The 27,499-nt window shown below is 41.5% G+C and overlaps 1 protein-coding gene across 2 annotated transcripts in view; it reads left to right on the top strand.

The window, feature by feature from the left end:
• The first annotated feature begins 1,496 nt into the window (after positions 1-1,496).
• xpnpep2 (X-prolyl aminopeptidase (aminopeptidase P) 2, membrane-bound) overlaps positions 1,497-27,499 on the top strand; it is a 96,866-nt gene continuing 70,863 nt past the window's right edge. The window contains exons 1-3 of one of the 2 annotated variants that reach the window (XM_072271278.1): positions 1,561-1,588; positions 4,725-4,848; positions 26,233-26,318. In XM_072271278.1, coding sequence (XP_072127379.1) covers positions 4,782-4,848; positions 26,233-26,318 — 153 coding nt within the window. In that variant the 5' untranslated portion in view covers positions 1,561-1,588; positions 4,725-4,781. Of the gene's footprint in view, positions 1,589-4,724; positions 4,849-26,232; positions 26,319-27,499 lie in introns of both variants that reach the window. The other variant, XM_072271279.1, reaches the window with a different exon arrangement.

The raw sequence follows: 27,499 nt of genomic DNA, 5'->3' as shown, positions 1-27,499 counted from the left end.
TCTCTCTCTCTCTCCCCCCTCTATCCACCTCTGTCTCTCTCTCTTTCTCTCTCTCTCTCCCCCCCCCTCTATCCACCTCTGTCTCTCTCTCTCCCCCCCTCTATCCATCTCTGTCTCTCTCTCTCCCCCTCTCTATCCATCTCTGTCTCTCTCTCTCTCTATCCACCTCTGTCTCTCCTGCCTCTCTCTCTCTCCTCCCACAGTTTCTCACCCCCTCACTCCCCCTCTCTCTCTGTCTCCCTCTCTGTCCCCTTCTTGCTCTCTATCCCTCCCTCTCTCCCACTCTCTCCCCCTCTCTCCCCCTCTTTCTCCTCCTTCCCCACCTCTCTCTCCCTCCCCCTCCTCTTCCCCTATCTCCCTCTCTCCCTCCCTGCCTCCCCCTGTCACCCCTCCCACATGCTCTCCCCTTCCCCCTCTCTCTTCCACTCCTCTCGTTCCCCCACATATCTCCCTTCTCTCTCTGCTCCACACTCTCCCTCTCGCCCTACCCCTCCTCTCTCCCTCCTGCCCTCCCCCGTTCTCTCCCACCCCTCCCTCCCCTCTCTCCATCCCCCCTCCTTCCCCCTCTCTCTTACCCATCTCTCCCCATTCTCTCTCTCAACTCTCTCCCCGTCTATCTCTAACCTTCCTTGCTCCACTCTCTTTCCCTTCTCTCACCCTCCTCTCACCCTCCTCGCTCCCCCTCTCTCTGCTCCTCTCTCTTCTCTCCCCCACTCTCTCTACCTAACTCTCCCTCCCTCCTCCTCCCTCTCTTCTCTCCCTACCACCCTCCTCCTGTCAGCTTCTCCCCTCTCCCTCGCCCCAGCTCTCTCCCTCCCTCCCCCTTTCCCCATTCCCTCTCTCCCTCTCCCGCTCTCTCCCCTTCTCCCTCTCTCTCCCCCTCGCCATCTCTCCCCTCTCTCTCTCTCCCCTCTTGTCTCTCTCCTCCCTTTCTCTCTCCACCTTCTGCCTCTCTCTGCCCCCCTCCACCTCCCCCATCATTTCCCTCTCCCTCTCCCTCACTTTCTGGATTCAGATTACTCATTAATTCAGATGTCAATTGTTTTGGAAATTTTAAAAACGCAAGTTTTAATCATCTTCTGTCATTTTTTTCTCTGTGAAACCAATATTTATTTTCATCATTTATTTCTGTTCCTGCAACTTGATGTTCATGGCTTTTACCGAACAACAGCGTTTCTGGTTACTCTGTTTCCCTTTTCATGCCTTAAATTTTTTGCACTTTGAGGATCTTGGCATATGAAAAAAATCAATGGAAATACACATTTTACAAATAGGAGTGTTGTCATTAGGGCAAAGCAGATCTACTGTGATGTTTTCTCTTCAATCTACTTTTCGTTCAATGTTGTAATCAGAACAGAATTTCCCACACTTAGGGTCTTATTACATTGTAAAAAAAATGTCATCGCATGTATTCATTTATGATGTGCCAATAGAATATCCATGTGACCTTCGTACAGCTTATTAAGTTTGTCTAATCACATGTTTGATCAGTTGACTGCATTGTTTCCACTGAGTAAACAGACGGGCTTCATCCGAAGTATGAAAGTTTTCTGCATTGCAGTCTGGACGTTGCTTCTGCAAATAGAAGGTGAATACATTAACTTTCTTAAAAGCCAAATTGCAATATTATTTCTATTTTGCTATGATAATGTTTCTAGACATAAATTTCTTTGACTTTGCTTAATTCCTTGTTCAAGAGAAGTGGCAGAGAAAACATCTTTCTTACCTAAATCTTATGGTGAGTCGTCGCACTCTTTGAGAAAATCAAATTACACTGGGCGCTAGTAGGCCATCAGAAGATTCTAGGTATCAGAAGCAGTCAGTGAATAGAAACCACACATTTCAGGAAATAGGGTTTGTTCAGGAAATAAGAAAAACAATATGTACAAAATATTTACATGAGCAAGAACAATTCAAAATTCCTGCATTCTGTTTAGGTTCCAAATCTTAGATATCAAACCACAACAAGTTCCTTTTTAATTAGAATCAGTGAGATTCTTTTGTACTCTAATCTCCGTAGCTAATGAGATCTAGTGTTATTCCCTATTTAAAAGTTTACAGACTAAACTTTCCTTTTTACTTATCACTAGTTAGTTAGAAAATCAAATATAATTACTATTCTTAAGTATTATAGTTAACTTCAGTTTCAGTTCCAGGTAGTATATCTACAAGATGAAATTCAAATTCAAAAATTATATACAACGTTTGTATACACAGTTTAACTCCTTTCATGACAATTCTCCAACGGTACAACTTTTAAACAAAATAAATCTCATTCAGTAACTTAAGTCTTGCTAAAATAATCAGTTCTTGCAGATCATCAAATTTGGATTCTTGGAATGAACATAAATGTATACATCAAACCGTATTAAATCCTCTGCATCGTTACACATTTTGTTCCCGTGCTGGTTCATTGACTTTTGTGTGGCTCGCCATCTTCTTTCTTGGTTCATTGGAATGAAATAGTTGATCGTCCACAGAAAGTCAATTCACAAATTTGTACAAAAACTTGGCCAAATCCCTTGGTGTGATTTTACAGAACTAATTCCCGACTACACGGTTTGGATTTTGGACATTCGTCTCTGCCGATATTGTCTCAGTATAGCTGCAGCATATTATAGCCGTAGCTTCAATAAATCTTTTATAGCTATTTGTCTCTCCTCCAGGGGTTTCATGCTGAGGGTTTCAAGTCAGTAGGGTAAAGATACTCATTACTAATTCCACTCTTAACAGTTCATGTCTTCAGCTTCTAATCGTTGCTTCGTTTCTTTCCTTGTCCGTGCTGCATCAGTCACGACTCTTCTCGCTTAGCGTTTTTTTAATCAAATTTGCTTTTTTTAAAAATCAGTAACCCTCATTTTCATCTCTTCGCAGGTGGAGCTTTCTAACTTTACATCTTTGGGTTTAATTAACCTGGGTTACACCCTCCCCCTTTGAATTTATGCAAATCCCTTTGCACTGTAATGGGTTTGGGGTGTTCTTCATATGTGAAATCTGGAAGGAACTCTACAATAGCAGATCTCAAAGCTTGGAAAAGGGACTGAATTACTATCACTAAAGGATTTCCTAGCTCAGGTTATGTTGGAGTTCTAGGTTTTTCTCTGTGTCTAGGAGACCTTCTGAGTTCAGGCTCTTCTTTGTGAGAATTTTCATTTGTAGTGTCTTTTCTGGTCAACACTTCATCATGTGTCTCTTTTTCTTGTCAAACTTCAAACTCATTTGGGTTTGAGAAATTTCCAGACTTCTGCCATCAGGTGGGATACACTGATTGTGCATTTCCTGATTTGTTGTTTCTTCCGCCGGGTTTTTTTCAGGCCTGACAGGTAAGTTACTTTCTACAGTGGATTCCTCTACATCAGATAAGTAACTTGCATTTCTTTGAGATTCCAGCACTGGGTCTGCAACCGGAGTGGCTGTAAATGTTTGGTTTGGGCTTGGGTTGGAGCCCACAGTCCTTCTGTGTAATCGTTCACAAGCTTCTCAACTCTTAGAACGTTCATCTACAATGTCAAGTCTTGGTCTGATGTAATAAACCTCATCTTCGTCCTCTTCAGAGTCAATTGGATTTTCTTCCTCTTCAGCTGACTGTTCATTCTTTGTACTGACAGTTGTGTACTTCCAAACAGCAACGGAGAAAGTCGTTCATTGTCTTCAGAAGGATGAAACCCACAAGGGAGCGATAGATCCCTACGTAATGTTTGTATGGGACCAGACGGATTCTCATGACCTTGTAGACAGACAGATCACCAGCTTGACTCACCACTACATAGATTATCTCTTCCCATTTATCGGCAAGTTTGTTCTTACCTCGTAGGCGCACATTCCTTATTAGAACTTGGTCTCCTTTTCTCAGCTCTGAAGCTGTCACATATTTATCATATCTGGTCTGGTTTCTGTCTGCCATTTTCTGTGAGTTCCCGTAGCTATCCTGAAGCCTTCCTCAAGATGAGATTTCAAATTATGTACATACTGAGACTGTGATTTACCATATTAGTCTTGCAAGGGCAGTCCGAAAGTTAAGTCAACTGGAAGTCTGGATTGTTGTCCAAACATCAATTCATACGGACTCAAGCCAATCGTCTCATTCTTAGTACAATTATAAGCATGGACTAGGGGTTTTACAAATTCTCGTGGTGACTTTTATCTTTCGACATGATTTTCTTTGGGATGATATGGTGTAGTTCTGAATTTTTGAATTCCAGCTATCTCACAGAATTATTTAATCAAATAGGATTCAAAATCAGGCCATCTATCGCTGTGCAGGCACTCGGGATAACCATAATGTAAGATGAAATGCTCCTATAAGCACTTGGCAACCGTCTTGGCTTCTTGGTTAGGTGTAGGAATAGCCAAAGCATATTTAGTGAAATGATCAGTTATTACGAACACATCTTTTGTGTTACTTTGATCTGGTTCTAATGTAAGAAAGTCCATGCAGACCAGCTGCAAGGGTTGAGTAGTCCCAATATTCACTAACGGAGCAGTTTTCTCAGGTAAGGTCTTTCTCTTACACATCTTGTGTACCATATCAGCAGCCATCCTGGGCCAAAAGAATTGGCTTCTGACTAAATCCAGGCTACGATCAATAACCATGTGACCAAAGTCACCATGAAGACTCTTAAGCACATCAGAATGAAACTTCCAGAACCATGCTTGTCTTCCTCGGTGTGTAGAAATGTGAACAGTTTGGTAAACGATGACGGGCTTTGTTTTTTCGGTTCCAGTTGCAGCTCTAACGTTGAGGAGTGGTCTCAACATCCCCTGCAAAACTGCTTTAAGAGATGCTTGTTAGCCTCAGTTTTGGCAACTCTGCCTCGCTAGAGTCAACACTACCTGTAGCTGCTGTAGGTAAGCAGATGGTTTTTCACCCATGTTCTGTACCATCTTCATGAATTTGGTAAATAATTTATCACCATCTTACATGGTGGCAAAAGCTGAATCTAGGAGATGTACGTAATTAGCGGGTGAAGCTCCAGGGCTTATTGACCTGATGATGTCAGAAGCTGGTTGAAGAATACTTTCATATATCTTCCGTGTTCTATGAAGATCAGACACACTTGGGTCTTGCAAGAGCAGTTCAACACTAGCACGTCAAGTCTCATAATCTGCCTCATTAGACAATAGACAATAGGTGCAGGAGAAGGCCATTCAGCCCTTCGAGCCAGCACCGTCATTCACTGTGATCATGGCTGATCATCCACAATCACTACCCTTTTCCTGCCTTATCCCCATATCCCTTGACTCCGCTATCTTTAAGAGCTCTATCTTACTCTTTCTTGAAAGAATCCAGAGAATTGGCCTCCACTGCCTTCTGAGGCAGAGCATTCCACAGATCCACAACCCTCTGTGTGAAAAAGTTTTTCCTCAACTCCGTTCTAAATGGTCTACCCCTTATTCTTAAACTGTGGCCTCTGGTTCTGGACTCCCCCAACGTCGGGAACATGTTTCCTGCCTCTAGCGTGTCCAATCCCTTAATAATCTTATATGTTTCAATCAGATCCCCTCTCATACTTCTAAATTCCGGTGTATACAAGCCCAGTCGCTCCAATCTTTCAACCTATGACAGTCCCGCCATCCTGGAAATTAACCTTGTGAAACTACGCTGCACTCCCTCAATAGCTAGAATGTCCTTCCTCAAATTTGGAGACCAAAACTGTACACAATATTCCAGGTGTGGTCTCACCAGGGCCCTGTATATGTCTTTGCTCCTATACTCAACTCCCCTTGTTATGAAGGCCAACATGCCATTAGCTTTCTTCACTGCCTGCTGTACCTGCATGCTTACTTTCAGTGACTGATGACCAAGGTTACCTAGATCTCGTTGTACTTCCCCTTTCCCTAACTTGACACCATTCAGATAGTAATCTGCCTTCCTGTTCTTGCCACCAAAGTGGATAACCTCACATTTATCCACATTAAACTGCATCTGCCATTCATCTGCCCACTCACCCAACCTGTCCAATTCACCCTGCATTCTCATAACGTCTTCCTCACATTTCACACTGCCACCCAGCTTTGTGTTATCTGCAAATTTGCTAATGTTACTTTTAATCCCTTCATCTAAATCATTAATGTGTATTGTAAAAAGCTGTGGTCCCAGCACCAAGCCTTGCGGTACCCCACTAGTCACTGCCTGCTATTCTGAAAAGGACCCATTAATCCCTACTCTTTGTTTCCTGTCTGCCAACCAATTTTCTATCCATGTCAGTACCCTACCCCCAATACCATTTGCTCTAATTTTGCCCACTAACCTCCTATGTGGGAGCTTATCAAAGGCTTTCTGAAAGTCCAGGTACACTATATCCACTGGCTTTCCCATGTCCATTTTCATAGTTACATTCTCAAAAAATTCCAGAAGATTTGTCAAGCATGATTTCCTCTTCATAAGTCCATGCTGACTCGAACCTATCCTGCTACTGCTATCCAAATATGCCGCTATTTCATCTTTTATAATTGATTCCAGCACCTTCCCCACCACTGATGTCAGACTAACTGGTCTATAATTGTCTGTTTTCTCTCTCCCTCCTTTCTTAAAAAGCGGGATAACATTAACTACCCTCCAGTCCTCAGGAACTGATGCTGAGTCTATAAAACATTGGAAAATGATTCCCAATACGCTCATGATTTCTAGAGCCACCTCCTTAAGTACCCTGGGATGCAGACCATCAGACCCTGGGGATTTATCAGCCTTCAGTCCCATCAGTTTACCCAACACCATTTTCTGCCGAATTTCCTTCAGTTCTTCTGTTACCCTATGTCCTCTGGCCACTATTACATCTGGCTGTTTGTTTGTGTGAAGACAGATCCAAAGTACCTGTTCAGCTCATCTGTCATTTCCTTGTTCCCCATAATAATTTCACTCGTTTCTGTCTTCAAGGGCCCAATTTTGGTCTTAACTAATTTTTTCCTCTTCACATACCTAAAGAAGCTTTTACTATCTTCCTTTATATTCTTGGCTAGCTTACCTTCGTACCTCATCTTTCCCCCCCATTGCCTTTTTAGTTATCTTCTGTTGCTCCTTAAAAGTCTCCCAATCCTCTGGCTTCCCGCTCATCCTTGCTATGTTATACTATCTCTCTTTTATTTTTATACTGTTCTTGACTTCCCTTGTCATCCACGGTCGCCCCTTACTCCCCTTAGAATCTTTCTTCCTCTTTGGAATGAACTGATCCTGCACCTTCTGTATTATTCCCAGAAATACCTGCCAATATTGTTCCACGGTCATCCCTGCTAGGGTATCTTTCCAGTCAACTTTGGCCAGCTCCTCCCTCATGGGTCCATAGTTCCCTTTGTTCAATTGTAATACTGACACTTCCGATCTTCCCTTCTCCCTCTCAAATTGTAGATTGAAACTTATCATATTATGGTCACTACCTCCTAATGGCTCCTTTACCTCGAGTTCCCTTATCAAATCTAGCTCATTACACAACATTAAATCCAGAATTGCCTTCTCCCTGGTAGTCCCTAATACTAGCTGCTCTAAGAATCCATCTCTGAGGCATTCCACAAACTCCCTTTCTTGGGGTCCAGTACCAACCTGATTTTCCCAGTCTACCTGCATGTTGAAATCCCCCATAACAACCGTAGAATTACCTTTGCGACATGCCAATTTTAGGTGGACCAGAAAAAGTTTGGAGCCTTACTGGTGGATTACCATGAGCCATCAAGTCATTACTGTGCTCAATGTGCTCCACTATGACTCTTTGAATATCTGGAGGGTTTAGATTACTGGGAAAGAGGAATGGCTTCACTGCAACTTGTTATCTTGTATTTCAGGGATTGAGTTATTCTGCATAGCAGCTAGAGCTGTTTCTGGCTGGTTAGTATCAGAGGAGTCTGCTCTGAATTGAAGAGTTCTGGTCTTATTATGTATATCTTCAGCAGTTTCAACAGTGACTCTTTCCATACTTTCAATAGCAAGGGTTTCACTGATCTGGGTTAACATCTCTCTCAAGACTTCATTATGATATTTCCTACTGCACCTCACTAAGGTTTTCAACTCACCTAGCTAAGCTTGAGTGGTGTCCTTTCCAAATTTCTGAGTGTAAATACAGGCTAAGATAACTGCATGGTAGGAAACTCTTTGGTCAGCACTTGCCTGTTGAGTGTACTGTAGCAAGGGCTGGCAATCTTGCACTGTAGAGTCTAAATGGTACTCTACTATGAGGGACCTGAGAAGTTCTGCACCAAGGTCACTTAGATGAATAACTCTGGCAACTGAACCATATACTTTTAGAAAGTCAAGTATTTCCTTATTTTGTTCTGTTCCTGTTATGCATTGACTAAAACAGCTTCTGGAATTTTGACACCCTTTTTTTCTTTTATGACTTCAGTTTTCTGAAGTGAACAAGTGAGTTTGAACAGTAAGATTCCTTTAGTGCTTTGTATACTAATCTGTGTGTTGCTGGTTATCTAATACACTGCCTCCTGGCTGGCTCACCAAGTCTTATGGAACACCTGGAAAAGCGAGATCTAAGAGCAAGTGTTATGAGGTGTGATTGAAAGTAGAAGGAGTCAGTTTTAAAAAACCTAGCACATTTATTTTTCCTACATTTACACACTTAGTCCAGCGGTCGTGGAGCATACGGATCCCTTCTTTGTAGAAGTTGGCGTCTTGGACCTCCAGCAGTGGTCTACAGCTGGGGTGATTGATAAGTTCATGGCCTAAAGTAAAAGGAGATGAGGAGAAACTTCAAACTTTCTGCATTTTCACTGAAAGAACTGAACTGCACATGCATGTAACACGAGCTGTATAACTCATCTCCTTCTACCTTAGGCCACGAACCTATCAATCATCCCTGCTGTAGACCACTTCTACAAAGAAGGGATTGTTATGCACCACGACTGCTGGACTAAGTCCGTACATGTAGGAGGGCACTATGTTGAAAAATAAATGTGCTAGGTTTTCTAAAATTGACTCCTTCTACTTTAGGCCGCTAACTTATCAATCACCCCTCGTATTATGTGTGACTAGTCGTCGCCCTCTTTTGAGAAAATCAAATTACACTAGGTGCTATTAGGCCATCAGAAGATTCTAGGTATCGAAAGCAGGCAGTGATTAGAAACCAGACACCTCTGGAAATAAGGTTTGCTTATAAGAAAAGAAACAATATGTACAAAATATTTACATGAGCAAGAACAATTCAAAATCCCTGCATTCTGTTTAGGTTCCGAATCTTAGATTCAAACCACAATTTCCTTTTTATTTAGAATCAGTGAGGTTCCTTTATTAATCAGATCTCTGTCACTAATTAGACCTAGTGTTATTCCCTATTTAAAAGTTTACAGACTAAACTTTCCTTTTTACTTATCACTAGTTAGTTAGAAAAACAAATATAATTACTATTCTTAAGTATTATAGTTAACTTCCGTTTCAGTTCCAGGCAGTATATTTACAAGTTTAAATTCAAATTCAATAATTATATATACACAGTTTAACTCCTTTCAGGACAATTCTCCAACATTACAACTTTTAAACAAAATAAATCTCATTCAGTAACTTAGTCTTGCAAAAATAATCAGTTCTTGTAGATTATCAAATTTGGATTCTTTGAATGAAAATTAACTTATACATCCAATCGTATTAAATCCTCTGCGTCATTACACATTTCGTTCCTGCGCTGGTTTGTCGACTCTTGGGTGGCTCGCCATCTTAGTTTATTGGAATGAAATAGTTTATCATCTACGGCAAGTCAGCTCACAAACTTGTACACAAACCTGGTGTGATTTTACAGAACTAATTCCCGACTACACGGTAGGGATCTTGGACATTCGTCTCTGCCGATATTGTCTTGGTATAGCTGCAGTGTGTTATAACCATAGCTTCAATAAATCTTTTATCGCTATTGTCTCTCCTCCGGTGATTTCACCCTGAGGGTTTCAAGTTAGTAGGGTAAAGATACTCAGTACTAATTCCACTCTTAACAATTTATGTCCTCAGCTTCTAATCGTTGCTTCATTTCTCTCTTTGTCCGTGCTGTGTCAGCCGTGCCTCTTCTCGCTTAGCGTTTTTTTTAAATTCTCTCTTTTTTAACCGGTAACCCTCATTTTCATCCCTCTGCTAGTGAAGCTTTCTAACATTACATCTTTGGGTTTAATTAACCTGAGTTACATTTGGCCTCATGAACTACTGTACAGGTTTCCCCCACCATCCAAAGGTAGAGCGTTCCTATGAAACGGTTCGTAAGCCGAAATGTCGTAAAGTGAGGAAGCAATTACCATTTATTTATATGGGAAAAATTCGTGAGCATTCGCAGACCCAAAAATAACCTACCAAATCATGCCAAATAACACATAAAACCTAAAATAACAGTAACATATAGTAAAAGCAGGAATGATATGATAAGTACACAGCCTATATAAAGTAGAAATACTTTTCCACAATCATTACTGCACTGTTCTCCGTAGCAAAAGTCTCGCGCAAGCGCCATTGGGAGAAAATCTCACGTAAGCGCCGTCAGCAAAAACACAGTGCAAGCGCTCTCCAGTAACCTTTAATGAAGCTGCCAAATCATACCAAATAACATGTAAAAATACACAGCCTATATAATGTAGAAATAATGTATGTACAGTGTAGTATCACTTACCGGAACTGGTTCAGCTCCGAGCACACTGATGATGGTGTGTTAGGCTGAGTCGTCACTGGTTGGGTGGTGCAGTGGCCCCACCCTCCAGGCTGCCAACAGATACCGAACCGCGAAGCATGCAAGGGTACAGCGGTAGCCAGGAGGCATCCAGCACATCTTTAAGAAAAAAGCCGAAATAAACATGCTAATTAATTACGCATCGGGCAGCACCTAATTAATTAGCATGTTTATTTCGGCTTTTTTCTTAAAGACATGCTGTGTGCCTCCCAGCTACCGCTGCATTCTCCGCGAATCGTGGGGTGGTGGGACACTGGGGTGTCATCTTGTCGCTTGTTTCCATTAGAGCAGATGGCTCATCTCCTCCTATGACTGCCTGCCTCGATGTCGAAGGTCAAGGTTCGTCGTCTGCTGTGGCTGATGTGGAAGGCTTGCTTGACTGCTGAGCCTCGCGCATTTTTCTATCATACAGTTCTTTGTAAGGACTCAAACCATCCTGTAAATATCTCCTAAACCTACATACCCTTTCAAAATTAAAGTCGTACTTTATCATTGCAGCGAAAGTCTCATGCAGTTGCTTCACGTTCAGTTCCTGGACGATTTCACTTTCGGTCCGTTCGCTACTGTATTCAGTTTCAATTGTTAGCCTTTTCTCTTCCAATTGCATCAGCTCTTCATCTATCAGTTCTTGGTCATGGGATGCCTAAACCTCTTCAACATCATGTTCATCAGCTCCCACAAGCCAAACTCACTTAGTCCTTACTTAGTTCACCACAATCAAAGCGCTTAATTATGTCTAGTTTTACACTGTGTAACACCCTTACGAGCTCTTTTAGGCTTTTCCCATACCTTAGAACTCATCTTGCAAACGGCTGCTCACAGGCACATGTTTAAGCAATGCCGGCGAGAATACCGTTCCGAATCCAGAAGAGAGCGGCTGCTCGGGGCGCGTGCTGCCTTTTATCGTGCGCTGATTTTCCCGGCACACTGCTTTTTTGTTTTTAACAGTGAAAACACCTTCTGAAAGCGAAAACCGGGTACTAATGTAGGTGTTTCGTAACAGTGAGGTTTCGTAAAGCGAATGTTCGAAAAGCAGGGGACACCCGCACTACCTGTAAACATTGAACTAAGGAAAAGCTTTACAATACTTTGAATTGCTGCAAAAATTCCTAACAGCTGACTGTGCCACATTGCAATTAGAATATCAATTAATTAAGCTGCTGCTTGCTGGGACTACTTTCTATAATCAACAGATTGGAATATCTTTCAGGGTTAATCACTATACTGAATATGAATTGATTGGCTTGAACATTTTTGCATAGTACTGGAGTACTTTCAGTTTTCTATTACTTGCTTAATATTGCTTTAGCATCCAAAGTCTGTGTCTGTTTTCCCAGTAATCCTCTGAATCATGCCATTCAGATTTGTAACCCTGCCTTTATACTATAACAGTTTTTGTCAAATTCATAAATGTCCAATTGCAACAAGTGTAACCTATTCTTCCTTGCCATTCTCAACCTGACTGCAGCCATTGACATGTTTGACTTCACCATCCTCCGCCAAAACTCCTCCTCCATTATCCAGCTGGGTCATACTACACATGTCTGCTTCTATTCTCACCAATCTATTGTACCAGCCAATTATTAGTAATGGTGCTTCAGCATTAGCTCAGCTGTCCCCAACAAAATGAGCACTGAGCCCCTCCTATTTTATAACCACATGTCAGAAGAGCAGAGAGGTGAAGAGAACTGCAGTGTTGATAGAAGATTCCTTAGTCAGAGGAACAGAGTTGAGGCTCTGTGGCTGCAATAGAGACATCTGGATGGTATGTGCCCCCCGGTGCTAGGATCAGGAATGTCTCAGATCAGGCAACATTCTCAAGGGGGAGGGTGAGCAGCCAGAAGCCTTGATACATATTGGCACCAATGACATCGGTAGACAAACTGAGGAGGTCCTGAAGAGAGATTTTAGGGAGCTAGGTAGAAAGTTGGGAAACAGGTTCTCTGGGGTAGTAATCTCTGGATTGCTGCCTGTACCACATGGCAGTGAGGATAAGAATAGGATGGTTTGGCAGGTGAATGCATGACCGAGGAACTGGTGCAGGGTGCAGGAGTTCAGATTTATGGATCATTGGCATCTCTTCTGGAGAAGGTATGACCTGTACAAAAGGGAAGGGTTACACCTGCAAAAGTTGCTGGCAGATTGGGTAGAGTTGTTCATGTGGATTTAAACTAATTTGGCAGGGGAATGGCAAGCGAAGTGATAGTGCTGGAGATGAGGTAGTCGGTTTACAAACAGGGGCAAGACTTCCTAGCAAGGAAAGGCCGATGATACGGCAAAGTTGCAGTCAACAGGATGAGTTGCAATTTAAAAGGTGGACACAATTGAGAAGGATGAGTACAGTACTAAAGGTGTTGAATTGAATTGAATTGACTTTATTACTTACATCCTTCACATACATGAGGAGTAAAAATCTTTACGTTACACCTCCATCTAAATGTGCAATGTGCAACTTATAGTAATTTGAAATAAAAAGTACGTACAACAGGACAGTCAATATAACATAGAAATACAATTGTATCAGCGTGATTTAATCAGTCTGATGGTCTGGTGGAAGAAGCTGTCCCAGAGCCTGTTGGTCCTGGCTTTTAAACTGCAGTACCGCTTCCCAGATGGTAGCAGCTGGAACAGTTTCTGGTTGGGGTGACTTGGGTCCCCAATGATCCTTTGGGCCCTTTTTACACTTCTGCCTTTGTAAATATCCTGAATAGCAGGAAGTTCACATCTACACATGCGCTGGGCTGTCTGCACCACACTCTGCAGAGTCCTGCAATTGAGGGAAGTACAGTTCCCATACTAGGTAGTGATGCAGCCAGTCAGGATGCTCTCAATTGTGCCCCTGTAGAAAGGTCTTAGGATTTGGGGGCCCATACCAAACTTCTTCAACCATCTGATGTGAAAGAGGCGCTGTTGGGCCTTTTTCACCACACAGCTGGTATATATAGACCACGTGAGATCCTCAGTGATGTGTATGCTGTGGAATTTAAAGCTGTTCACCCTCTCAACCCCAGATCCACTGATGTCAATAGGGGTTAGCCTATCTCCATTCCTCCTGTAGACCACAAACAGCTCCTTTGTTTTTGCAACATTGAGGGATAGGTTGTTTCCTTGACACCACTGTGTCAGGGTGATGATTTCTTCTCTGTAGGCTGCCTCGTTATTATTTGAGATCAGTGTAATATTGTCAGCAAATTTGAATGCGCACAGTATATGGAATAAGGTCGATGAGCTTGTAGCACAGTTACAGATTGGCATGTATGATATTGTAGGCATCACTGAATCATGGTTGAAAGAAGATTATAACTGGAAGCTTAATATCCAATGATACACATGGTATTGAAAGAACAGGCAGGAAGACAGAGCGGGTGGCATTGCACTCTTGGTAAAAAAAATGAAATCAAATCATTAGAAAGAGGTGATATAGGGTCAGAAGATGGATTGTGGATAAAGCTAAGGGACTACAAGGGTAGAAAGACCCTGACGGGAGTTATATACAGACCCCCAAACAGCAGTAAGGTGATGGTCGACAAATTACAACGGGAAATAGAAAACGCATGCTAAAAGGGCAACATTACAATAGTCGTGGGCAATTTCAATACGCAGATAGATTGGGAAAATCAAGTTGGTGCTGGATTCCAAGAGGGGGAATTTCTCCAATGCCTACGAAATGGCTTTTTAGAGCAGCTCCTTGTTGAGCCCATGAGGGGATCAGCTATTCTGGATTGGGTGTTGTGCAATGAACCAGAGCTTAACGTAAAAGAACCCTTAGGGGAAAGTGATCATAATATGGTTGAATTCACCATGAAATTTGAGAAGCAGAAACTAAAGTCAGATGTATCGGTAAAGACAGAGTAAAGAGAATTACAGAGGCATGAGAGAAGAGCTGGCCAGAAAAGTCCACTGGGATAATGGCAGAGCAACAAAGGCTGGAATTTCTGGAAGCAATTTGGAAGGCACAGGGTATATGCATCCCAAAGTGGAAGAAGTATTCTAAAGCAAAGTGACACAACCATGACGAACAAGGGAAGTCAAAGCCAACATAAAAGCCTAAGAGAGGGAATATAAATGCAAAGATGTAATGTTGAGCAAAGTATAAAAGCAAGCCTGTCCTGTTGGAACTTTATAAAACACTGGTGAGGCCTCACTTGCAGTAATGAGAGCAGGTTTGGAGCTCTTATCTTAGAAAGGATGTGCTGAAACTGGAGAGGGTTCAAAGGAGCTTCACAAAAATTATTCCTGGATTGAGTGGCTTGTTATATGAAGAACATTTGATGGCTCTGGGCCTGTATTCACTAGACTTCAGAAGAATGAGGGGAGACCTCATTGAAACCTATCGAATGGTGAAAGGCCTCGATAGAGTGGATGTGGAGAAGATGGTGGGAGAGTCTAAGACCAGAGGACACAGCCTCAGGATAGAGGGGCATACTTTTAGAATGGAGCTGAGGAGGAATTTCTTTTGCCAGAGAGTGGTGAATCTTTTGAATTCTTTGCCACAGGCAGTTGTGCAGGCCAAGTCTTTAAGTATATTTAAAGCAGAGGTTGATAGATTCTTGATTGGAAAGGGCATGAAGGGATACAGGGAGAAGGCAGGAGATTGGGGCTGAGAGGAAAATTGGATCATCCATGATGAAATGACAGAGCAAACTTGATGGGCCAAATGGCCTCATTCTGCTCCTATATCATATAGATATATAGACATACTTTATTCATCCCGAGGGGAACTGGGTTTCGTTACACTTGCACCATATAGCAATATATAATATAGCAATATAAACCATAAATAATTAAATAATAATATGTAAATTATGCCAGATGGAAATAAGTCCAGGACCAGCCTATTGGCTAAGGGTGTCTGACCCACCAAGGGAGGAGTTGTGAAGTTTGATGGCCACAGGCAGGAATGACTTCCTATGATGCTCAGTGTTGCATCTCGGGGGAATGAGTCTCTGGCTGAATGTACTCCTGTGCCCAACCAGTCCATTATGTAGTGGATGGGAGACATTGACCAAGATGGCATGCAACTTAGACAGCATCCTCTTTTCAGACACCACCGTCAGAGAGTCCAGTTCCATCCCCACCACATCACTGGCCTTACGAATGAGTTTGTTGATTCTGTTGGCGTCTGCTACCCTCAGCCTGCTGCCCCAGCGCACAACAGCAGACATGATAGCACTGGCCACACAGATTATGGTCTTATGGGAAGTTAAATGATTGGGAAGTTTTCAAACACCAACAGAAGGCAACTAAAAATTTATTAAGAAGGAAAAGATGGAATAAAGAAGCAAACTAGCCAATAATATTAAAGGGGAACCCAAAAGTTTCTTCAGTTACGTAAGGTGTAAAAGAGAGGCGACAGTGGATATCAGACTGTGGGAAAATTATACTGGAGAGGTAGTAATTGGGGACAAGGAATTGATAGATGAACTGAATAAGTATTTTGCATCAACCTCACTGTGGAAGACACTAGCAGCATGATGGAAGTTCCAGGAGTCAGGGGTCATGAAGTGTGTGAAGTTACCATTACTAGGGAGAAGGTCCTTGGGGAAACTGAAAGGTCTGAAAGTAGATAAGTCACCTGGACCAGATGGTGTACACCCCAGGGTTCTGAAAGAGGTGACTGAAAAGATTGTGGAGACTTCAGTAATCAGCTTTCAAGGATCACTAGATTCTGGAATGGTTCAAGAGGACTGTAAAATTGCAAATGTCACTCCACTCCAAGACAGGAAAGAGGCAGAAGAAATAAAATTATAGGCCATTTAATCTGACCTCAGTAGTTGGGAAGATGTTGGAGTCGATTGTTAAAAATGTGGTTTTGGGGCAGTTGGAGGCACATGATAAAATAGGCAACATGGTTTTCTCAAGGGAAAATCTCATCTGAAGAAATAACAAGCAGGATAGACAAAGGAGAATTGGGTGATGTTGTGTACTTGGATTTTCAGAAGGCCTTTAATAAGGTGCCACACATGAAGCTATTTAACAAGCTGCAAGCCTATGATATTACAGGAAAGACTCTAGCATGGATAAAGCAGTGGCTGATTGGTAGGAGGCAAGGAGTGGGAATAAAGTGAGCCTTGTTTGGTTGGTTGCTGGTGACAAATGGTGCTCCATAGGGTTCTGTGTTGGGACCGATTCTTTTTGAACTATATTTCAATGATTTGGATGATGGAATTGATGGCCATGTTGCAAAGTTTGCACAAGATATGAAGATAGCTGGAGGAGCAAGTATTTTTGAGGAAGTAGAGAGGCTACAGATGGACTTAGATCAATTAAGAGAATTGGAAAGGAAGTGGCAGACAGTATACAGTGTCAAGAAGTGTATGGTCATGCACTTTTTGGAAGAAATGAAAGGGTTAACTATTTTCTAAATGGAGAGAAATACAAAATCTGAAGTGCAAAGGGAGTTGTATGTTAGATTAACTAAAGGTTAATTTGCAGATGGATGTAATATTAAGTCTTTGTAAAGCACTGGTGAGGCCTCACTTTGAGCAGTTTAAGGCCCCTTATCCTGGAAAGGATGTGCTAAAAATGGAGAGGGTTCAAAGGAGGTTCACAAAAATGATTCTAGTTTGCCAGGTGAAGAAAGTTTGATGGCTCCTGACCTGTATTCGCAAAAATTCAGAAGAATGAAGAGTGACCTCATTGAAACGTATGAGGTATGAAAGGCTTTCATGAAGAGGATGTTTCCTATGAAGGGAGAGTCTTAAACCAGAGGACACAGCCATTAACCCTGCATTCTGCCTTCATGTTTGACCTTCCGAAGTAAATCTCTTCACACTTTTCATATTGAACTCTACCTGCCACTTTTCTGCCCAGCTCTGTATCCTGATCAACATCATATTGTAACCTATGACAACCTTCTACACTATCTACAACACCACCAACTTTTGTATTATCTGCAAGCTTACTAACCTACCCTCTCATTCCCTCATCCAAGTCATTTATAAAAATCACAATGTGCCAGAACAGATCTCTGTGGAATATCCTCCATCTACTGCCACACTCTGCTTTCTGTGGGCAAACTAATTCTAAATCCAAGTTGCCAAGTTTCCCTGGATCCCATGCCTCATGGCTCTCTGTATGAGCCTACCATGAGAACCTTGTCAAATGGTTTACTAAAACCCATATATACCCCATCTATTGCTCTGCCTTCAGTGATATGTTTTGTCATTTCCCCAAAGAATTGTCAGGTTCATGAGGCATGAGACAAAGCCATGCTGAATATCTCTAATCAGACTATGGTTCTCCAAATGTTTATAAATCCAGTTTCTAAGAATCCTCTCTAATAGTTTGCCCACCACTGACATAAATCTCACTGGATTTTTATTCCCAGGGTTACACCTATTGCTATTCTTGAACAAAGAAATAATATTTTCCACCCTCCAATCCTCTGTCTCTAGCCCTGTGGTCAGTGAGGACACAAAGATCAGCACCAAAGGCACATCAATCTCTTCCTTCACTTCTCATAGTAACCTAGCGTTTATCCCATCCAGCCCCAGGAATGTATCTATCCTAATGCTCTTCAAAACTTCCAGTACATCCCCTTTCTTAATGTCGACATGTTCCAGCATGTCAGCCAGTTTTATACTGACCTCACATTTGTCTATTTCACTTTCTCCAGTGAATATTAAAGCAAAGCATTCATTAATGACCCCCCCCCCTTCAATCCAAGGCACATGTTTCCTCTTTTATCCCTCAGCATTCATACCCTCACTCTAGTTATCCTCCTGTTCTTCACGTACATGTAGAATGCCTTGGGGTTTTCCTAAATCCTACTCACCAAGGCCTTCTCATATGCCCTTCTAGTTTTGCTAAGTGAGTGCTTATGCTCCTTCCTAGCATCTGTGTAACTCTCAAGAGCCCTGTTTGATCCTTGCTTCCCAAACCTTAAGTGTTATTCTTTCTTCCTCTTGACTAGATGTTCCACATCTTTTTTGAACTATGATTCCTTTATCCAACCATCTTTTACCCGCCTCAATGGAAAAAACCTAGCCAGGACCCGTCAATGAGACCAACCTATCCAGAAATTTATACATTGAGATATTTCAATACATAAATGTCCACAACTGTGACACCCAAGCCCATAACTCCAGCTATTTCAGCTGGTTCCCAATAGACATTATTTAGGTGTAGTTGAGCACTTGCTACTTAATGAATGTTGGATATTCGAATAGATGGAAACATTTTGAGGAATCAGAACGTGTGTCATTCATCTCAAATAAAGTTATTCTTGTCATGGCTGTAGATGAGCCATACACTTGAATGGCTGTATCTGCTTCCCATTCTGGGTAGACAGTGGGCATCTTTATGAATTCCTGTGCTGATGGAATCTCAGTGTTGTTGGGTTTGTCCTAAATTGCTTGAGATACTAAGGCAGGTAAACCAGACTGTTAAAAATCCAGAGAGATTCTGTCCTTTAACAGCTGAGACCTTAAATCCAAAGGAAGAAAGTTTCTTTCTAGAAGATGTGCTGGTTAAACTGCAGCCTGAATATTGCACGAAATCCTGGTCATTACTGTTTTGCACAAGACATGTAGAGAGGATGTAGAAGTGATTTGCAGAGTTAATGCTGAGACTGGAAAATTGTAGCTGTAAGGAAAGATTGGTTAAACTTGGAGAGTTTTCTTTGGAACAGAGGAAGTTAAGAGCAGACTTAATCAAGGTATATAGAATTATGATGAGTAAATAGAAAAGGTCTATTTCCCTTGGTAGGGAAATGAAATCAGGAAAAATGAATTAAGAGTAAAATGAATCAGGAAAAATGAATTAAGGAAAAAGGATTAATGTGGAGATGAGAAACCCTTAGGATATTTAATTAATACTTGAATGGGTACTTGAAGAGCAGTGACACAGAGAAAATGTTGGAAGATGGGATGTGTTTAAGAGTTTTTTTCTTACTGACACAAATGTGATGGGTTGATTTGTCTTCTTTTGGCATTGTAACTTCTGTGATTCTATGATGTTGATGATTCAATGATTATTTCTCTGCTGTTGGTCAAGGTGGTATGTGCTTTGGAAATCCAGAATATTGATAATCACCTTGGTGATAAATGTAATGGGATTGGGAGAACTTTAAGAGGAAATTTGGTGATTTACTGTAGTACATCCTTTATATGTACTGCTAGTGGCTCAAACTCTGGATAAACTAGGTTTTGAGTTGTATTTAGCAACTTGAACATTCCTTTTGTTTAATACTTTACATGGTAAGGATTGGAACCGGGTTTTATCCAAATTCTTCATCTTTTACACAACTGTTGAAGATGTACAACCCCATTGTACATTTAGATAGATGAATCAAACAATCAGAGGTAGCAGTGTACATTTCTCTGGTAATTCCATCACATTTGCAGATTAGGCATTGGACTCTTGTATTTTCCATGGTCTTTTCTTGGTGAATACTGAAGGACTTTTAATTTTCCATTATTGATTCAATTATCTGTAGCGTAGTTACTTGCCTTGTCTACTGATCTCTATCCCAAAAAAGAGCAAGGGCAGCAGGCATCTGTGCACACCATTCCATTCAGGACCCTTCATTTCACACATCATTTGGATTTGGAAATGTATAACATTGTTTTAATACTAATAGATATTAAACATAGAATTCCTTCCTGTCAGTCTCATAGTGTTCTTTCATTTGAAGGACAATCATGGTTGAAAAAGTTGGCTCATCTTCTCAGGGCCTTTAGGGATGGACATGTTGGAGATACACACATCCCAATGAACACATAAATAGAAACAGGAGACACAAGATCAAAGCATTTCATCCATCATGTGATGTTTAGTTGGGACTTCTCACAAACTCTATTCAATTTTCTAACCTTCATCATTGTAGAAGATTAAGCATTTGGCACCAGAGTTTATGAAACTAACCTTAAGTGATAGTGAGGAAGAACATTCAAATACTGGAAGATAGGAAAACATTGTAAAATGTTAATATACCTGAATATCTGAAAGAAATATAAAAGAAATGTAAAGACTTGCCTGGTTTATTACTGTTTTATGGAATATATTGATGTGTGAAGTAAAAGAATTAAAATCTGCTCTCTGATCCTACACATTGGCCTGAACTTGACACCATGAATTTCAATACCCTTGAACAAGTTTATGTTCTTAATATGTAAAATGCTGCATAATGCTTTACTAAAACTCTGCCAAGCCATTAAATAAAACAACCAAAAGACAATAAAATACATTATTGGATTTGATTAAACTGGTAAATGATTCACAGATCATCATCACTTCATATCCTGTCTGATAATATATGACCAATGAAATATTCTGATCTTTAACCTTAAGCAGGGCAATGTACTGATTAGATGTTAACTCTATAATGATAGCAGTTTGTACAACTAGGAAGAGAAATTCAAGTATAAAATTATACTTGCTGTACCTAAGAATAATGATGTTGTTTGCAATCTCTACTGATTTAAATTTTAGCTAATTTTTTCTTCCTTCTGTTGGTATGTTTTACATAAATAAACTTTCCTTAAGGGCTGCTGCAAACTCAGACTGTCTTCTGAACAAACTATAAATTGACTATAGTTTAGAAATCTATCTAGAAAAAGATTTTTTTTTTCAGAAAGTGCCTTGCAGTTGAAGGTCCATCAGTAAATTCATTCAGGATCAGAATCAGAATCAGGTTCATTATCACCGGCATGTGACGTGAAATTTGTTAACTTAGCAGCAGCAGTTCAATGCAAGACATAATCTAGCTGAGAGAGAGAAAAAATAAATAAATAAAATAAAACATAATAAATAAACAAGTAAATCAATTATGTATATTGAATAGATTTTTTTAAATGTGCAAAAACAGAAATACTGTATATTAAAAAAAAGTGAGGTAGTGTCCAAAGCATCAATGTCCATTTAGGAATCGGATGGTAGAGGGGAAAAAGGTGTTCCTGAATCACTGAGTGTGTGCCTTCAGGCTTCTGTATCTCCTACCTGATGGTAACGGTGAGAAAAGGGCATGCCTGGGTGCTGGAGGTCCTTTATAATGGACGCTGCCTTTCTGAGACATAGCTCCCTAAAGATGCCCTGGGTACTTTTTAGGCTGGTGCCCAGAGTGGAGCTGACTAGGTTTACAACCTTCTGCAGCTTCTTTCAGTCCTGTGCAGTAGCCCCTCCATACCAGACAGTGATGCAGCCTGTCAGAATGCTCTCCACGGTACATCTATAGAAGTTTTTGAGTGTTTTTGTTGACAAGCCAAGTCTCTTTAAACTCCTAATAAAATATAGCTGCTGTCTTGCCCTCTTTATGACTACATCAATATGTTGGGACCAGGTTAGATCCTCAAAGATCTTGACATCCAGGAACTTGAAGCTGCTCACTCTCCCCACTTCTGATCCCTCTATGAGAATTGGCATGTGTTCCTTCATCTTACCCTTCCTGAAGTCCACAATCAGCTCCTTGGTCTTACTAACTTTGATTGCCAAGTTGTTGCTGCAGCACCACTACACTAGTTGACATATCTCACTCCTGTGCGCCCTCTCGTCACCTCCTGAGATTCTACCGACAATGGTTGTATTGTCAGCAAATTTGTAGATGGTATTTGAGCTATGCTTAGCCACACAGTCATGTGTATACAGGGAGTAGAGCAGTGGGCTAAGCACACACCCCTGAGGTGCACCAGTGTTGATCATCAGTGAGGAGGAGATATTATCACCGATCTGCACAGACTGTCGTCTTCCAGTTAGAAAGTCAAGGATCCAAATGCAGAGGGAGTTACAGAGGGCCAGGTTCTGCAACTTCTCAATCAGGATTGTGGGAATGATGGTAATAAATGCTGAGCTATAGTCCATGAACAGCATTCTGACATAGGTATTTGTGTTGTCTAGGTGGTCTAAAGCCGTGTGGAGAATCATTGAGATTGCATCTGCCGTTGACCTATTGTGGCAATAGGCAAATTGCAATGTGTCCATGTCCTTGCTGAGGCAGAAGTTCAGTCTAATCATGACCAACCTCCCAAAGCATTTCATCACTGTCGATGTGAGGGCTACCGGGCGATAATCATTAAGGCAGCCCACATTATTCTTCTTTGGCACTGGTATAATTGTTGCTTTTTTGAGGCAAGTGAGAACTTCTGCCCGTAGCAGTGAGAGGTTACCTATGGAGTATATAGACAATTTATCATGGCCTGCAAACATCACACTAGCCGCGTTGTATTACAACAATGTGAAGAACTTGCAACATATCAAATGGAAAAGTCAGGCTGGAACCACCAATATCAGTGTCAACATAGCAATACACAGAGAAATTCAGCCAACAGTATTTGATGTACTCTTTTTTTATACAACTTTCACAGGCAACATTATGGTGATCTGCAACATTGTTTTATTACCAAAATAAAACACAATTTGTGTATATTCTTCAGGTGGAAAGGAATACGTTTTTAAAATGTCCAGTTAGTGGTAGATCATCACAGGATCTTTCTAATGATTAATTTATCAGTGTCTGATAAATGAAAGACAAATTTATCTGGTAAATGAGCTGCTAGACTTTGCTTTCTTATGGTCAATTCTAAGTCGAGCAGCTCTACTACTACTACTACGTCGACACAGGCCTAGGGAGCCGGCGTCGGGCACGATGACGGACTCTCCACTTCTCCCTCTCCCTCATCAGTCTGTTCAGTTCATTTACATTAGCTGCGCCACTGTCTTCTAGGAGCGTGTTGACCATAGTCTTGGGAGGGCGCTCAGGGTTCATCCTCCCGTGCTTGGGCTCCCATATGATGACTAGGCTGGCAGGTAGCTCGGGGTGGCGTAGACAGTGCCCGCTAGTTGCAGTCTTCTCGCCTCAATTTTAGTGGTGAGCATCGGTAGGTTGTTATAGAGTTCGACGCTCATCATGTGCTGTTGTCAACTCATGTCAAGAGCCATCCGGAGCATTCGTGTATAGCAACCATCGAGAGACTTTCGCATAGTCTTGGTGAGTGTCCACATCTCGCATCCGTACGTGAGAATGGACTCTATGACTGCTATGAAAATCCTCTTTTTAAGCCCCTGGTCAGGTTCGACTTCCAGATTTCCTTCATGTCGTTCATAGCCCTCCAGGCCAGTGCCTTCTGTATCTTTATGTCCTTCTCCGAACTCATCATTCTTGACCCGAGGTACTTGTAGTCAAAGAAAGTCTAGCAGCTCACTTACCAGGTAAAGTTGTGTTTTATTTCTCAGATGCTGGAGGATGGGGAGCAAGGACTCATGTGGCTGACCCTTCTACTTGGAGGTCCAAAAGCACCAGCTGAGAAACTCTACAATAATACGGGAGATAAATGGATGCCACAGTGAGGTGGCCATGAATGAGATGACTCTGCCTGCTCCAGTCTGGCAGCGCTGTACACCCAGGGTGTCTTTCTTTGTAGTGGACACCCTGTACTGCTGCAATTGACAATCAGACAAACTCAGCCATTCCTTACATTAACTGACCAAAGAGAGGACCAGCGGGTGAGGCAGCACGAGGACCAGGGTGAATAACCACGTGACCGGGAGCAAGGGGATGAAGACAAGGGTGAGAAGTCACTAAGTGGTGATTTTCAACAGCAGGAGCCATATGCTAGGCTTCCCCAAGGAGAACACCTCCCAATTATAATGACAGGCAGCATACAACTCAGGAAATGTTTACATTAGCTCTGTGACACAAGCTCTTCTTGAATGCCGAGCAACTGAACCGTCTTCATCAAGCTCCAATGCAGGAGCTTGTCAAGTGCCTTGCTAAGTCCACGTTGACAACATCAACTGCTTGGCCTGGTAATTTCCTCAAAAAACTTGGATGGAGATTTAAGCGTCAGGCCAGATTGAAAAGGTCAGGGTATTGAGGCCCAAGGTGATGTACGGGCCAGTTCAGATTGCTGCTTGATGCAGCAGAACCTGATGTTCGGACAAAGAGTTAAGTGCCTGGCCACATTGAAAAGGTCAGGATGTAGGGGTCCTGAGGCAAAGTGGGGGCCAGTTCAGATTGCTGCTCCACAGTGTTTACTTGACTCTGCAATGAACTATGGGACTCTCTCGTGGACTTCAGTTCAGAAATGCTATCTGCTTGCAGTTACTGTCTGCATGATGTTTTTTTTCACCACATTAGATGTTCAACCGTCTTCGTTTTTATGGGTTATTTTATTCTTTTTTTTATGGGCATGAAGTAGTTTTTATTCTCTGCACATTAGATAGTCTTTTATATATACACACACACACACACACACACACACACACACACACACACACACACACACACTCGCACACACACGCGCGCACACACACACACACATATATACATATCGAGTTTCTACTTTGGTGCCTTTGTTTCATGGCTGCCTATTAGGAGGCGAATCTCAAGGTTGTATAATGTATACATACTTTGATAATAAATGCACTTTGAACTTTTGAACTTTGCACTATAAGATTGGTTACACATTTACACATGACCTATCATGCTGACTGTCTTTAATCAGTCCACGTCAATACAAGTAATTACATATCTGGTCCCTTAGAACACCTCCCAATTTCTTTCCCGCTAGTGATGTCAGACTCACTGGCCTATAATTTCCCAGTTTATTTTTAAAGCCTTTCTTAAACAGCAGAACAACACTGGCTATCCTCATATCCTCTGGTACCCCTTCTGTTGTTAAGGATGATTTAACTATCTCTGCTAGGGCCCCAACAATTTCTGCATTTGTCTCCCATAGGGTCCAACATAACACCTAGTCAGGCCTTGGGGATTTATCCACCCTGATTTGCCTCAAGTCAACAAACACCTTCTCCTCTGTAATCTGTATGGGGTCCATGAAGTTGATGCCACTTTGTCTCACCTTTATAGACTCTGTCTGTCTCCTGAGTAAATATAGATGCAAAAAATTATTTAAGATCTCCCCCACCTCTTTTGGCTGCACACATGGATTACCATTCTGATCTTCCAAGGGATCATTTTTGTTCTTTACAATCCTTTTGCTCTAACATATCTGTAGAATCCCTTAGGATTTTCCTTCACCTGATCTACAAGAGCAACCTCATGCCTTCTTTTATTCCTCTTGATTTATTTCGTAAGTGTTCTCTTGCATTTTTGTTATACTTCATAAGCACCTCATTTGTTCCTAATATGTGCCTCCTTTTTTTCTTAAACAGGGCCTCACTACCTTGTGAAAACCAAGGTGCCTTACACTTTACCTCTGAAGTCTGACAGGCACACACAAACTTCGTATTCTCAAAATTTTGCTTTTGAAGGCCTCCCACTTACCAAGCACACCTTTGCCAGAAAACAACCTGTCCCAATCCACTCTTGCTAGATCCTTTCTCATACCATCAAAATCAGCCTTTCTCCAGTTTAGAATCTCAATTTGTGAATCTACCTTCTTTCCATATTTAGTTTAAAAATAATGGTATTGTGATTACTAGATTCAAAGTGTTCCCCTACACAAACTTATGTCAGCTGCCCTGTCTCATTCTCTAGTAGCAGATCACACATTTGCTTATTGGGACTTCTACACACTGATTAAGGAAACTGATCTGAACACATTTGACAACCTCTATCCCACCTAATCCTTGAATCCACTGAGGTCAACCAGTTCGTAATATTAATCTATCTGCGGGTCATTTCTTCTAGGTTTACTTCTGCTGGCAAGCGGTCATCCACTCCATTCAGATAAAAGTAATGCAGGTCTGGTGAGAAATTGTACTGCAAACCCACCAGTAAGTAGCCAAGATACTTAACTCTTTGAAAAAAGAGACACATTAGAAACTGGTTATGTAAGTGACCTAAGGGATAAAGTTGTAAATTGAGAAAATTCCTGAGATATCTGAGTTATCATATTTCCTATAGAACATGGAAGAGCATAACACAGCAACAAGCCCTTCAGCCCAAGATGCCTGAATGACCATGCGGCCAATTTAAATGAAACCTATCTGTCTGCTTGCGATTCATTTACCTCCAGTCCCTGCACAATCATGTGCATTCCTGTATGTCTAGTATCGTTGGGAATGATGGCTACTATCTTCAGTCAAATGTAGATTTGCTGTATTTCAAGGATGGATAAATATCCTGGAGTTTTATTGCATTTCCCTGGAGAGGAGGCCCATGGCAAGTAACAACCTGAGAAGCGCATTCTGTGCTTTCTCATTTCACCTTTTCTGATATTATATGAACACTAATGAAACAGTTTAATTATTAGTCAACATCATTTTAAAACTGAATCTAAAGCTCTTGATTAGGGTTTTGCACTCTACCCAAAGCTACAGAAGAAATATTGTGGCAAAATTCTGAGAAAACTCTCTTTCCTTTCCTTTTTCTCGAGAAAGTAAGTGAAGTTGATTTTAGGAGAACCAATCATGCAGGAGAAAGCTACTTCATATCCTGTCTGGAAAGCAAATCTGTGCCATTTAAGAAATGCCTGTCTGAAGTATTGGGGGTGGAATGGGTGAGGGAATAGACTGCAAGCAATGAAAGGGTGAGATGTGGAATGTGAATGTAGCAAGCCAAATATTTTCCATAAAGTTCAGTCTGAATCCTTAGACTACACTAAAATTCTTAAGATGCTTTAATGTTATATTTAATACTAACGCCCACACATAAAGATTGCAGCATTTAGGTCAGAGTGAGATCAATTACATAATCTTTAGCACTAACACCAGTAACAGCAAAGTAAGCAAATGATACTATGAAAAACGCAAACACAAGGAAATCTGCAGATGCTGGAAATTCAAGCAATACACACAAAAAATGCTGGTGAACGCAGCAAGCCAGGCAGCATCTTGAGGAAGAGGTACAGTCGACATTTCGGGCTGAGACCCTTCGTCAGGACTAACTGAAAGAAGAGCTAGTGAGAGATTTGAAAGTGGGAGGGGGAGGGGGAGATCCAAAATGATAGGAGAAG

This window comes from Mobula birostris, chromosome 10 (assembly GCF_030028105.1).
Source record: "Mobula birostris isolate sMobBir1 chromosome 10, sMobBir1.hap1, whole genome shotgun sequence".
NCBI classification, from domain to species: domain Eukaryota; kingdom Metazoa; phylum Chordata; class Chondrichthyes; order Myliobatiformes; family Myliobatidae; genus Mobula; species Mobula birostris.
The sequence above is the reverse complement of the archived record's forward strand: the minus strand, read 5'-3'. Positions and strand labels throughout refer to the sequence as shown.